This window comes from Ascidiella aspersa, chromosome 7 (genome assembly GCF_963924565.1).
Source record: "Ascidiella aspersa chromosome 7, kaAscAspe10.2, whole genome shotgun sequence".
Taxonomy (NCBI): Eukaryota; Metazoa; Chordata; class Ascidiacea; order Phlebobranchia; family Ascidiidae; genus Ascidiella; species Ascidiella aspersa.
The window spans coordinates 5760776-5776320 of NC_139453.1; the positions used below are offsets into that span (position 1 = coordinate 5760776).

General features: G+C 37.4%; 1 protein-coding gene across 1 annotated transcript; it reads left to right on the plus strand.

Moving 5' to 3' along the window:
• Window positions 1-239: 239 nt before the first annotated feature.
• Window positions 240-10665, plus strand: LOC146137408 (dynein axonemal intermediate chain 7 homolog). Its single transcript, XM_083393505.1, has 15 exons — window positions 240-367; window positions 666-812; window positions 1146-1286; window positions 1627-1764; window positions 2011-2148; window positions 2353-2533; window positions 2849-2935; window positions 3016-3116; window positions 3547-3646; window positions 5082-5254; window positions 5711-5933; window positions 6710-6924; window positions 7577-7741; window positions 8176-8286; window positions 10279-10665. Exons 1-15 carry the CDS (start codon window positions 365-367, stop codon window positions 10588-10590), a joined length of 2235 nt encoding a protein of 744 aa, XP_083249631.1. The 5' UTR covers window positions 240-364; the 3' UTR covers window positions 10591-10665.
• Window positions 10666-15545: the final 4880 nt, after the last annotated feature.

A 15545-nucleotide genomic window follows, 5' to 3' on the forward strand; every position in this document is an offset into this window, starting at 1 on the left:
TTTTTATATTTATCGACTATTTTTGTTTCAACATTGGTGAAAATAAAATGGTTGCCATCGTAACTTTATACGCTTGAAGAGAGAGATTTTTAATTACTCCAGCACTACAAGGTTTCAGTGCAAAGAAGTTGAAATAAATATACAATTTTATTACCTTTAAAACTAATTATTGTTTAAAGCCATCTCTGAAGTGTTTGTTGTTTATTTATAGATGGACTTTAAACCGATTGTACAATGTTTATAATGTAGTACAATCTACCTCGGATGAGGCGGATTAAAAAATAAATTGTTGTGGCTTGGAGTTGTGAAGATCTGTTAATTTTGTAACTTTTTTAAGTTTAAATAGAAAAAAAAGAAATATAATATGGTAAGTAGGAAAATAGGACCAATTGTTAGTTATAAAATTTGCGTTGCATAACGTATGTGTGTCAGCTGTTTCACATACATAAGAGGCACAAGCATTTGTGTAAAACTTGTTTTCGCTTCTTACTTATACCTCGTTCAAATTTAACATGCTTTGTACACTGTAAAGGTCAATACATTTTGGTTGTGTTTAGGAAATATTCGCCGCATGTCTAGAATCTTGCCACTTTTTTTAGTATACCAACGAAACCAGTCGTCAATTTTTTTAATTCAACGAAACCAGTCGTCAATCATTTTTTTAGCCTCCCAAATCACCGAATCCCTCGGGCAAATCGACCCCAACCAGAGCTCGTCCTGTGGACAAGAAAGACGAAGAAGAAAATCCAGAAGAAAACGAAGAGGCCAGACTGAAAGCTGAAGAGGAAGAAAAGCAAAGACAAATCAAGGAGGTTTATTTGTAGCTTTCTTAAATTTAAGAGTTAAAAAAAAAAAAAAGCTTTTTCGGTGTGGTAGTTGGGTTCTTGTTACAAAATAGATAAAAATATTTATTTTATTTTTTAAAAGACTAATGTGCCAAACAGAGTTGGATCAATTACATTAATTTAGTTCAATTACAATTGCTCCCAAATGTTTCAATTACATTAAAAACTATAACTAATTATATTAATTACAACTTTCAGCATTGACACATTCTTTTAGTGTGGTACCATTGGCTTTAACTTATGTTTAATATTTTTTTTTTACCTGCCAACTAACTTAATTTCACTTTTTTGTAAATAAAGGCACAAGAACAACTTGAACAAAAACTACTGGAAGAATTGATCAAGATTCGTGATTTACAAGAGCGTGAAACGACTAAAGAGCTGGAGAATATTTTAAGCAAAGTCGAACAAGTTATCAATGACAAGCGAGCGAATGCACAAGTATGTTTTGGGGCAACATCCTTGGTGAAACTGCAATAATAAAGTTTAAAACTATATTTTTGATTGCTTGTTATTTTTTTTACTCTAATACCCTTAAATAACCAGCCAAGCCTTTAACAACTACTAATCAAATTTTAATTAGGGGTATTTTATTTGAATAGGCCTAAGTCTTGGGAGACACAGGCTTTAAGAAATATCAAAGATACTAATTTATAAACTAAAAATAATGATACATTTAATTTAGATTCTGTGCATGGGTGTGTCAGCTCAACATATTCTTTTTGGGGGTAATTTAATAAATCTGTGTTCAAATTTCAGTAATTAAGTAATTTTTTTCTAGTGGAAGCGCTTTATGAGGTGCGATGGCCGACCAGATCCAACATCTACGAAAGAGATCAACACATTTATAGCTTTGAGTAAAGAAAATGGGAACCCAGACATTAATGTTGTTCTTGAGGATGCAAAACTTATTCTGACTGTGAGTCAATATTTGTTATAAGTTTATAATATTTTTATTAAGTAAACATATATGTCAAATGCAGATTAGTATTTTTGTTTAATAAACGATTTTATTTAATGTATTAAATGTAAAAACAAGATTTGTTAACAAAATTAGTCATAATTTTGTTTAACTTGCTAGAGTGCTAGACTATATATTTTACAATAAAAATGTATGTCTGTCCACTATATTACCAACTGTAATAAAAAGTCATGCTTCATTTAGTTGATTTCAGAATTGAATACAATAACTGAAGATCCAGCTTTAGAAGAAAGCCTTGCTGAAGAGTACAAACAAACAGTTCTGTCGCTGCAAAAACTCCTCTTGATTAGATATAACGAAGCAACCTTAAAAATGCTAAAAGTAAGTAAGACCTTATGACTGATGTTCTTAATTGCCTTTCTAAATTTCAATATATTATAGCATTAACTAAACTTTTTAACAAAGATGTTACATGTCTGAACCTATAATCTTCTGATGATAAGTATTTTTCCAGTTTCTTTTAATTTCTGTGTTTTTAATTATTTCCTCGACATGTTTAGATTCAATGTATTATATTTTTCCTAGGAAGCAAGTTTTGAGGCGGATTCAGAGACTGGTAATCTTCAGAAGGTTATAAAAGCCGACAACGAGACCCTAATGATTTGGGGAAATTTGAACAAAAACCCTCGCTTTAAGGGTTACGAGTTTGAGCAGCAAAATCTCATGTTTGAACTTCCCAAGGTGTTGGCACTTGCTGATGTGGCAGGTAGCTTTTTTTTTTAAACAGTGCTCAGTGGTTGCTAGTTTATTTTTATCTGGTAATATTTTTTTTTATATTTCTTCCTGCAACATTTATTTTAAAAAAACACTAAAATCTTCGAACTGCTCATTTTTTTTAAGGTCATTATACTAACAACTTGAGAACTACTGGTTTAGCAAAACAATATTATTTCCATCATATGGTTTGTCCTCCAGTCAACAAATTTACCTTCGCAGTGTGATTGCAGTTTTGACATCAAACTAAAAACTTCCGAAAATCAAAAACGTTATATTTATAAAATTATTGGCCAATGTATTGCAGTGCGGGTTCTTCATACTGACTTTGATCACTATTCTAAACAATGCAACACTTTTCATGCCAAAAAGCCCAAGACAGCTCCAGAAGAAGGTAATTTGAAAAAACGATATAGGCCTACTATATTACTTCCCTAGAAAAAAACATGCCTTTCTTATTTTCAACATAACAAGTTGAAGAAGAGGTGGAAGTACCACAAGAGGCCGGAGATGAAAATGCAGAAAATGCCAACGTTGAAGATGCAGAAACAAAGTCCGTCTCCGATGGAAGAAAGGTTATACTTTTTCAGTGAAAGATTTGTGAAAGATTGGCTTTTTTATAGCTATAATATAACGATGTAATTATCCTAATTTGGGCTAAAATACCGCCAATAAATGTTTAGGTTTTATCTTCTGTTTCACCTAATTTTGTTTCATTATGTTACGATGTTTTATCAGTTAAAATTTGTTAGATCGCAAAACAAAAAAAACTGTTTGGAAAGCCGAAGTCGGTTAAAATTACCACCCTAAAAAGGGCAACTGAGCAGTAAGTTAACAACACCAATGTTTGACACCTTAACACGCTCATTAATTAGAGTCGAAAAGTTATTAAACGATGTTTCGGCAGAAGGGTGAGTTAATACAGGGTTCCAGAAAGTCTTTATTTGTATTGCGGGAATAAAATACAATAAAATACTTAAACAAAAAGTCAATTTTTCTGTTTAGAGTGAAATGAGTGCTTCTTCTGATAAAGACAAAGCGGAAGAGAACCCCGCAGAAGAGAACGAAGAGAAAAAAGAAAAAGAAGATGAAGAAAAAAGCCGAGGTTTGCTTTGCTTTTATTATTACAACGACCTATTCCGACTTTGATAATTCTTTGACAAATCAAAAAAAAAACATAACTATTTTTTCTCTTGCACATAACAAACAGTGTAAGCTAACTCTGATTCCAAAAAATAATTAATCTGTTTCTATCACATTTAAATGCACATTGTTTTTTCAAAACATAAGTAAACGTTGTAGGTAATATTTAAAGCTTGAAACAAAACACGTAAACGAAAAACAACAAACATTTTAATCGAACAAGCATTCCTATGCCTTGTGTGTGGCGATATGACTTTTCAAACTGTCGACGCGCGTAAAACGTTTGCCGCACTTTTCGCACACGTGACCCCTGATCTTGAGATGGACCGACGAGACGTGACGCTTTAGATTGGAAGGCAGCGAAAAGGCTCTCGCGCACAACTGGCAACTGTACGGTTTCTCACCGGTGTGAATCCTGACGTGGTTCCTCAGATCCTCAAACTTGCCGAATTGGGCTTTACAAATGTCGCACATAAAGTCCTTAATCTTGTCGTGTACATTTGCGACGTGATACTTTAAAGAGCTCGCGTAGCCGAACTGTTTCGGACAACGCTCGCACTGGTAAGGTTTGGCACCGGAGTGGCTGACCACGTGGCGCTCAAGGTCACCGGCAAGGTGATAGCTGCGCGCGCACTTTACGCACTTGTGTTCTCTAGCGACGCAATGCACGGCGCCCATGTGACGTTTGAGGTTGTCAACCTGCTTGAATTCCAGCCCACAGGCGCCGCATTGGAACGGCTTGTCGCCTGTGTGTGTTTGTATGTGTCTTTCGAGGTTGCCCTTGTGAGAAAAGTCTTTAAGGCAGACGCCGCACTTGAAATCCGCCCTTTTTAAATGCACCGAGTTTAAATGCGTGGTCAGCGAACCGCGGCTTGCGAAGACTTCAAGGCAAAACTCGCATCGTACTATGGCGCCTTTGCTTTCTTTCTCCACTATCAGTGTTTCCGAGGTTTTCGAATAAATCGTAGTTTCCGAATAAATTTTCTTGTTTTCACGTTCTTGCATTATCCTCTTTCCGTGTGTGACGCGTTACAGTTTAAATCCGGGCGACAACAAAGGTCTAAAAATATTGCGCTATCCACTATTTAATCAGGTTTGCTGTAACTGAAAATCGATAAGAACATCACGTTTTAGGAGTTGAACATAATTACCTAACACCTGATACAAAAACTGTAAAAAACACAGCAACACTAAAAATAAAATTTCAAAAATACAGATTGTCTAATAATTTAATCGATTGCAATGCCAAAAAGGTTTTCATTATCAAGCTACATTACAGACCCGTGTATAGTGTACCCAAACAACTCGTTCAGGGGTATAAGAAACCCACGATTATTTTATAATTTTTAGGTAATGTAGCAAATGACAACGGTAGACATAAATTTTTCTTCTCGCAGACGGGGAATCCCGTGTGTCGGGCGAGATCAGGATAGAAATCGAAGAAGACGAAATTTTGGATCCTGATGTGGTGGATTTGCGCCAGTTTTCGCCACTGGGGGGCGTATACCACGTCGATCTACTCAAGTTGCCTCCACAGCCCAAAGTTGTGAACGGGTGGACGTTGACACAGGTTGGTATATAACAGACTGGTGTTAGGTTTCAGGTCGATAATGAAATCTATTCGTGAATTTTGTTACAATACAAAGGATGAAAAGCTTTGTGGCCCGCTAATACCTGTCCTTTACGCACTTACTTACCTATTTTCTGTTGTCTTTCATTAAACCTAAGAAATCTGCTGTTTTTGGTCCAACAAATGTGAAACTACAATTGAGTCTAAATAAATGGCCTGCTAATACCCGGGGATTTATGCACTTGCTTATAAGTGCATTGAAAATGGGATTGGGTTGTATCGATACCTGTAGGGCTTGTTTCCACCTACTTGTAGACAGCGCTATACGACTGGTGAACTTGAACTACCTTTTTTTATTTTACCGTAATATACGTATTGCTCGAAATTAAGCCAGTTTTCGAAACACTTGTTCATAGAACTGCGATTAGGTAGCTTCAAACCACTAATATAACTCAGATAATCGACCACCCCCTGAGCCAAGTCAAGTACCCCTCCGAGCACCTGGGTAAATCCTCGTCCAGAGCCCCCTCCGCCACCCCTGAAGCCAGAGAGGGTGAGTCTGTGTCCCCTTCGAAAACCCCCATGGAGCAGCAGCAACCCCCGATCGGGGTCACCCTCACTTTACCAGAAGACGTGGCCTTCTTTGAGGAGCCACAGGTGGCGAAATGGGACGATAATGGTGAGTTAATCGATTTAAGGAATAAGTGCTTGCGATATATCGACCTAACCAGTGTTTGTTAACCTTTTTTCAACCAGAGACCACTTTATGCATAGAAATAATTTTGCGGAACACGGTCCCGGTATGGCAGAGGTCGTGGTTCAGCAGGCAATGGTTCTACGGTTGTTTCTCGGCGTGGTTCCTCTGAGCGTGTGTAGCTCAGTTAGCAGATCGACAGTCCCGGTATGACCGGAGGTCGTGAGTTCGATCCTCACTGCAGGCTTCATGTTTTTAGCCTTGCCTTGCTTAAACAATAATCCTTGTTGACCAACCGATTTCGACCCGTATTACGGACCCCATATATTTTAGAACCAAGCTGATCAAATATGACCTAATCATTTTCGGAAAAAAGCTCAAATCCAGGTTTTAACGTAAAAAATTGACCTCTCATTTCATGCGGCGTTTATAAAAAAACAGTGTTGAAATGACTTAAGTCAATGACTTGGCTTTGACTTAAGTTACTATTTTTAAATGACTTTACTTGACTTGAAATGAAATGTTTTCATTAGGCATTTTTTAAACTGTGTTGTTTATTTTATTTTTGCACATAAAACAAAGTTTCTTGCTAAATGTTGCGTTTTTCTTGTTAGTTAATTTATTGCTCACTTACCAATTTTAATAGCTTAACATTTAAAAAAATGACTAGTTTACAACACTGCTGAAAACATGACTGACAAAAAAAGGCCCTCGTTATCTTCAATTTTTGTCTAACCCAAAAATTTCTTTTTTTTTCGCAGACAAGCACTGGAAAACGTCGGGCATCGTGGACCCAAGTTACGACGAAGAAAAGCGGGTTCTCAGCTTTAAGACGAGCGAGTTTGGAACGTTTTGCTTGATGCAAGAAACGCACCTTAACATGCCCTTTCAATCTTGGGAGCTGCGACCTAGGGGCGTCAACTCTTGTCTCCTCACAGTTACTGCCGCTATCGCAGAAATCCACATCGAGATACAGGTGACTATGGGGTAATAATATGCTTTACAGTTTTGGGATATTGCAGTGATTCTCAACCAGGGTGCCGCGGCGCCCTGGTGTGCAATTTCTAATGCTCAAAGGTGCCGATAGGTATTTTAGAATATTTAAGAATCTTTTTTTTGCTCAATTGGTAAGCTTCGTGGTACAACTATTTGTGTACGATGAGAAACCATTATATCAAATGACATTTTCCTTCATGTTTCAAGTTGATCGTGTTGCTCCAGTTCCATTTATAGTGACATTTAAGCTACTATGTTTCTGGAAGGGTGGCTTACTGAAATGATTCTTTGGCAATGTCAATTGGCTTTTTATACCGTTAAACACTTTTTAGATGTTCGGAAACAACAACAAGGCCTTTCAAATGTACAATTCAAAACTAACTGGTTTGCAGTAAACAAGGTAAATTATTTGAACAGCCGGGTTACTCTGCACATGTGGACGACTTAGGGAGTTTATCACATTTACCACAATCGTTTAAACTAGTTTAGGTTAAGTGCAACTAAGTGGAATTGGTAGAAGCAGCCCTATACAAAACGAGAAGTCTGAATCCGCGTAAGCCAATTAAAAAACACCCCTCAAAATGGTTTCATTCTGTTTTTTTTCCATTACAACGCGTACATTCTTTGCGCAGGGCAAGTTATGTCGTCTTATGAAAGGGGAAGAACCCATGAACGAACTCGCCAAGATATACGACCATTGGATGTCGCCCAAGAGTCTGATCGCGCAAATCCGGAGCGCTGGGGTGAACATTTTCCCGGCATCGGATGCAAGCAAATTCGCAACGGTTCAGGAAAAGGTTACCGTCGCGTTTTTTTCCACAAAACTGCTGTTCTTTTGTTTTATTGTTTTGTAGCTTTCATTGTAACAGTCTGCATTTTTTACAAAGTTTGTTTCAACTTAGGTTGAAAAACGATTGCAAATTATAGGTAATATTTACGAGAAATTATATTGCAAATGGTTTAAACTTCCAAGTCAACCACATTTGACTTATATACCTACGACCAGTCCCGGATTAACCATTAGGCTACTAAAGCAATACCTTAGGCCCTTGGAAAAAGTCAGCCATCAATTTTTTTCAAGGTTAAAGGCTGATAGTGATACAGATCCAGTACCACCAGTACAGCTTGGTTTACAAAATTAGGCACTTCTCTAGTCTACAGCCTTAGGCTTACAGTACCCTTGATCCGGCCCTGCCTACAACAATACTAATTCTATTTATTCTTCGCACAGGATGTTGATATGGACGTTGTGTACCAGCAGATGGCGCTGTTGTCCTCGTCTTTCGCTTTCTCTTGGAGCAAATGGAACAGCTCGGGGGCAAAGAACCGCATTTTGTTCCAGGTTTGACCCAACTTATCATGCTCAGTTCTATTTGAACTTATTATGCTCAGTTCTAGTAAGGATGCCCAGAAAAATAACCATTGATATTCACAAACTCAAAAGTCATATATATAATTCCATATCGCAAATCTTCAACGATTTGGTGAAAAATCAGTTCTGAGGCCAGTCGTTTTTTAAGCATTGCTTCGTCAAAAGAGTCAACCCTAATGAAACTGTACACCAAAATCCATCGCAGACTCACCCAATCTGTCGATCAATGATGCAAGCAAGGCAGGCTAGAAAAACTAACCTGTAGTAAGGTTCGAACTCACAACCCCCGGTCATACCGGGGCCGTTTCTCTACCAACTGAGCTACTAATGATACGTAAGCCGTAATCGTTGGTCAAAAAGCAGCTTCAGAAGGGCTAGATCACAGTTGTTAACACACATACGTGTGTGCATAGTTCATCTAATTAAAACGGGTAAGTAGAGTGGCACTAGAGAATTTTTTCAGCGGCGCTATTTGAAAATGACAAAACAAAAACGCGCACGGCCTTTTATAAAACACAGTCAATCATCAGTGCCGCACGACAAGGCAATGAATGAAACCCATATTAATATTATTTGTCTACTCTAATGGATAGTGCACATCGCATCCTTGCGTGCTAATGATTAATACGAAAATAATTGCTGTTTAACTATCGATACTGAGGAATACAGGCTCCATTCGTTTGAATAAAAATGGCCTGACGTTTAGTTTTTACCTCTACAAGTTTCAAGGTAAAGGTCCAAAAATAACGTTTGGTAATCGCAATTTTGATATTGCAAGTATCAAACCATTTGGTGTAAAATCATTTGTGAAACGTACGACATGTGGAATGGGAAAACCGTTAAAATAGCAGCAGTTAACGTTAAACCGCGCCACTTCTTAATAGCATAGACGTTTTACATATGATGCATGGAAATCGCTCTTTAAAACAAAGCGTCTTTACATAACATTTTGTTAGGCAGAAAAACAGTTTTGCGTGGGAGAAGCCTGGGATAGGAAATAACGTATGAGATCCGCATGAAATGACGCCATTAAGCTGCCCTGTAAACATCAGGAAACTTTCACAACTCCTGTTCACAACATAGATACTTTGCCTTTCACAATGTAACGTTTATAAACTTTTGCATATACCGTGGTTCCGAAACCATTTAAATCAAACCACCAGTTGTTAACAATACGATTTTCTATTTACTTACGTAGCTCATTTTATTCAATTTTAACACATTTTAAAAACTGGTCCTAACACAATTAAATTCATAGCGTAATTAAATGGAATTTCAGATCCAATTTGCCATAGCTGATGTCATTTGTAATACAATTAGATTCATGATCTTAGCATACGAAATATCAGAGCCCACACTCAATAGATTTTATATGCTGTTTGGTTTTTAAAACGAAACAATTTATAAAATGTTTTGTTTGGCTTTAATTCGTGTATTGATAAAGGTGTGTCAGAAATGGGTAATATTGCTGCAAAATCTTTTAAATGTTAAAGAAACCCGACAGGTTTTCTTCATCTTTTAACCAAGACCTTTGCACAGGCGCAATAAAAGTAAGTTAGGTGAAAACATAACGGTTCTGCCCAATGAAAAAAGGTGGTTGTGATATGTCTAAGATATCGATCAAATTGGTCGAAAATGTATATAGTTCATTTAAAAACATCGAAAAACTTTAAGAACATCCAAAATAAATTTCTGTAAATATTGTTTTTCGTAGGCCTACCTACTACAGCTTCCGCACAGGAAATAATATTTAACAAAAATCGCAAAAAATGCCACTGCTATTACCCGCGAAGGCGAACAGTTCTGTTTGCAGGTGCTTGTAACACAATACACCGGAAATCACTGGTTGATCCCCAAACTTCGAAAAAATACTAAAAATCTATTCGATATTTACTTTACCACGGACGAAATTTATACATCCAGCCGAAACTAGTAGCAGTTTTTCACGATTTTGCTTTTCAGACGGCGCCCCTCTACGTCATCAATGACGTTAGACCGGTGCCGGACGACGATTGGTCGATCTACGCATGCGCAGACGACCGTTGCTACAAGCTGGCCCTTCAGGAATACGACGAAGAATACGCGCAGACGCTCGCCGCCGACGCCGCGTACCACTGTGACGTCATACACGCCCTGCGCTCCACGTCACTGAAGGGTGACGCGTCCGGCAAGCTGCTGACGTCACTAGTGGAACGGTCACGCTCGGTTGACCCCTTCTACGCGGACGCAGTGTACAGAGTGCTGGCCGCCACCAAAGTGATAAGTTTTTCGTGAAGAAACATTTTTTTCCTGATTTTTGCGCCTTTTTTGTTTTGTAATAGTCTGGAGTCAATACAGTTTACAACTTGACATTATTTGTGGATTTTTGTAGGGTTGAACCCTTTCAGAATTTTCACTGACAAGAAAAAATAAATTCTATTAGTAGAACACACTGTATTACCTCGCTAAGACTAACCAAATTCGTTCCGTCTAAAAGGTTATCATTGCAAACAGATAATCAGGTAATCAGGTTTATGTTTGTATCAGGGACCGCCCACCAACTATAATGGCTAACGATAATGGAGCGGAAGGTTCATAATTTTGGAAGAAAAAAAAATCGTACACAATAGGCATGTATTCAGACATAGGGAACTTTGAATTTGCAGTAAACATACGAAAAACGATTAGATCTACTTAAATTATATTTACTTATTGACTTGCTGTACATTTTGGCGAATGTTACATTATATCTTTGCCTTTTAGAAAATGTACCACAAGTTAATAAAGTTTAAGAACCACGTATTTATTGCGACGTAAAGACTTATCCAATCAGGCGTCCTACAAGGGGAAATTAATGCAGGGCAATGTATTGGTCTCTTGGAAATATGCCGTATCTTGCTTTGGTTGGTTATATATTTTACTTTCCCGTGAGGGTTCGTGTGACTTTTTAAAAGTAAATTTTGGTTTAATAACTTTAAACTAAATACCCCGGATTGTTTCAAATACATCACTTTTGCTAATTTGGTCATGGAAATGACGTCAATTAGTATAGGATCGGTATAATTTTTTTTGACTGAAGTTTTTAAAAGTAAATTCTGGTTTAATTCTCTTATGTTTTGCCCTATCAATTACGGCATCCTTTTGTCCAAACCATCAGGTGTCGGAATAATATACCGAGAACCGGACATTGCTATTTTTTAAAGCTATAAGACGGGCCAGGGTTTAATTCTTCCAGGCTTGTTACACAATTTTACTAACAAAATACATTTAAAGACTTTTCGAAAAAGATTAGGTGTTTTAAGAACTTAAATTAAAGATTCAAAGACCTAGTGGCCACCCTGTCCTGTTATAACGTCACACTTAAACGCAGCTATATTTAGACGGCTGTTTCAAATCTATCCAAATAAAGGATTGAAGGAATAAAACAATGGCCCTGCACTTAGCTGTCGGAATTTTTCACGTTGTGTGCAACATACATGGAATTCAACATAGGGCTTAGTCGCCAATGCTGTTTTTAAAACAAAGCCGAAATTTTCGATGACTAACGCCACTCGTTTTGATACAGGTTTCGATGCGACTGTTCTACAGCCAAGAAAAAATATTTATAGCACGAAAAATGTCGTTGTGGGTTATACTGTGTGGAAAATATGGACTTAAAAACAAAATACTCAGATCGATCAGGGAGTTTTCGAATAATAGAGGTTTGCGGAGCAGTTGGTCGCCCGTAAAAGTCCTAATCAAAACCAAAAATAGGTAAATTACATGAATTGAAGCAAGTAATATTCATTAATACACTTACTAATTTTCAAGTTACCTTTATTGCGATATTGATTAATTTTACAGCGGTCTTTAGGTAGTGGCAAGGCACCGCAAACATTAAAGGAACTACTATCCCATGCTCTACTATAGTGTCCGCCAAGTAAACTATTATAAAAGTTTGGAAACCAACTGCACTAAACAGTAAAACAACACTGTTGTATTTCCAGTGCGATACAACCTTTTATTAATTTATTACCCCTATTTGAAAAAACTGTAAAAAATGTAAAAACTTTCGAATGGTTTTCGTTTACAATTAAACTGGCTACCCAAAAGAAAAAAAGTTATTGGTAGTTTATGTTTGATCTAAAACAAAAATCCCCACGAAACCAACTTTCGATGCTGCAGTTTCACAAGCCTTGTACTAACGTCGCCCGACCTTCCAGCCACTGGCGTCTAACCTCACGGACAGTCAGAATCGGAGTGACGTCATGCCGAGCGCTCTTCCTGCAACTGTGACGTCACAACAGTGCGGCAGTGAATCAACAATCGATGAGTTAGAGCTCGGCGCGAAAAAAATCTCGACTCAGCGGTCACGTCTTTTTTTCAAAAATAGCAGGAGACAATTGTTGTCCGGGTGGCGAGAGACTAACGTTTCACCCGGGTGGTTCACTAGTAAATGCCTAGCTTGTGTAAGTGGAGAACCTAAATAGGCGACTGCCTATGCGCCGAACTTTTAAAATAACCGGGCGTTATTTTTTAAACAGTGCAAAATTGTATATTAATTACAAAATGTGAGCTTTTAGATGGCTGCTTTTGAAGTCTTACATGGTATCACTGAAACAAACCATTCCGCATTATATAACTTTCTTATAGCGCCTTACTAAAAAAGATTCTATTAAAATGGAAAAAAATTAATTAACGTAAATATTGTTTTTATTGATAACTTGGTTAAATTCGAGGGCGTTTTGACGCCCTTTTAAAAATTCAGGGTGTCTAAAAACGTTTTTCACACCCACGTTCGACGCCTATGGGTGACTGAATATTTGTTTATCTGTCATTTCTGTAATAAATCCATAATTTCTCCTGTACTTCTTAGATTGGGCGAAACAACTAAAAAAAATTTGACCTAAAAGCATTTTCTGTATCCCTGTGATTTAAAATACCTTTTTTCATTTCGGAAGTATGAGCTTTATGAACCAAATTATTGCGCGACGCAGCTATCGTGTGAAATACGACCGCAATTTCATGTGTTATGCAGTAATTTACGAACTCACCACAGTTTTCTTCCAAAGAATGTGGCAGGACACGATAAAGCAATACAGAGAAGGCCAGACGGCTTTTGTGGTTGTCATTACTTTAACATTTTACCCGTTGTTGGACTACTTAACTATACCAGAGTCACTAGTCCGACGAACACAGAGTATACCATTTTTAAACCGACAAGGCCGCAAACTGTAAATTGACACAGTAAAATAATAGTACATTTTATCACCACGTATTGCGAGCAAATTAATTATATGGCACACCCTTGAAGCGGATAACACCCTGTTTGAGTTAATTAAATGGGTGAAATACATGCTATAGAACGGAATCCGCAAATTGGCTTGAGTTGGACTCGAGACTTTTTTTTTCGCAGCCCTGAATCAAAGTAAACTTTAGATTGAATGCAGTTGAATGTAAACTAAGGTAGCCTACAAGCTACAACAGTTCAAAATATTGGGTAAATAAAAACAAAGTAATATATTTAAAGGTTTGTCAAAAAAAGTTAAACTTGAATAAAATTTCTTTGAATCTGCTAAGGTCAACAATCAGCAAAAACACTGCGCTATAACCTTCAATGCCTTCCGATCCCTTTGAAAGGACACGAGGGAATGTTCACTTGAAAAACACATAACTCGAAGACCACGTTTGACGTACTTATCTACACGTTGAACGAATATTACAATTCCCCAAACATGTCTGGATCAAGTTACGAAAAGTCTAAAATCTCTCTAGAGATTTCTTCAACTACGCACGATAGTGTTAACACAGGTGTGGCTGATTTAATGCATTTTTTTAACACAATCTTTCACAAATAAGGCTTATACTTATATTTTTGTTTTTAATAGTGCAAGAGAATGTATAAAATATTGCAAACGTTTTACACCATTGCCTTCATTTTTCGAAAATTAAAAAAACGGTTTTCTGTAGCCTATACGTATTTCTAAACAACTTTAAAGTAATCACGCCAAGGAAAGCAAATAGGTATAAATTAACGCGTCTTAGTCAGTCATTACCTAACTTTGTATAAGGGGATTCTATCAAAACGCGAGCAACCTGTTCGTAGAAAACTAAGACCAAAATTGACAGGCCAAAAAAATATTTTTCTAGGTCATCGAATTTACAGAAACAAATTGCGATGTGACGCAGTAACACAAACGTGGTGTTAAGCCTTAAATTCACTCAGGGCTGATGCATTTTAACCAGCAGAAACGTCATGTAGAACAGGGTTTCTTAAACAGGTGGATGGTTCACCCCAGGGTGAATAATATTTTTGCAGGGGTGAAACAACAAAAAGGGGTGAACAAGGGAGAACCGTCAGAAATGGATGAACGCTTTGCAGTAAATCGACTACTGAACTGTTGTTTTTTGGTGTATTTTTGCTTGTTGTAATAGTGAAGTTGGTTTGCACTGTAGTGAATAAGTACAAAAATTTGGTGACCTTTTTAAAGCTTTTGTAGCTTTATATTTCTGGACTCAAAAAATTGTAGATTTGCAATAGTAAAACTTAGCTTGAGCTGATCTTAACAAAAATCAAAGTCATTTTGTGCTGTTATATATAGACGAGTTAGTTCTGTCATATCATGAGACAAGGCTGAACGAAATCTAGAGATAGGTGCTAGGGGTGAACAAAACTAAAAACGTTTAAGAAGCACTGGTATAGTCGATGCAGACAAAACGACAATACTCGAAAAACCAAGACATTTCGCCAAGCAAATTAACGGTCTCAGTGGGTAAAAATCGGTTCAAAATATCAATTGACTTTCGCCTATTCAGACTAAGGATGCGTATTTTGCTTCGCGCCATGGAATGTCAATTGGGATGCGCTTCGCTAAATTACCTTAACGGGGCGAAACATTGCCTTCGTTTTGCCCGACGACAACGTTGGCCTCCATTAGTGAGATTTCTTTCTATTTTTAACCGAAGCGACTCAGTTAAGGTTAGACGCGACAAACGAGAGACTGGCGCGTCTGCTGACATTTGCCATGATTACTGTGACCTAAAAAGTGAAGAGTGGCCGTTTTAAGGCCGGTTTTTAGCACGGGCCACGCGTTTTAGTAAATCAAACGAACGGAAAAAGTGGCCTTTTTTACCACGATGTGGCACTTCCCGAAACGACCGAGCTAAATATCCCAAATGTAGGAAAATAAGAAGTATATGTATATTCGATATGGGTCTACTGCGTTGGATGAAGTTCACAACAAAAAACTTCGACTTAATGGTAGCGGCAG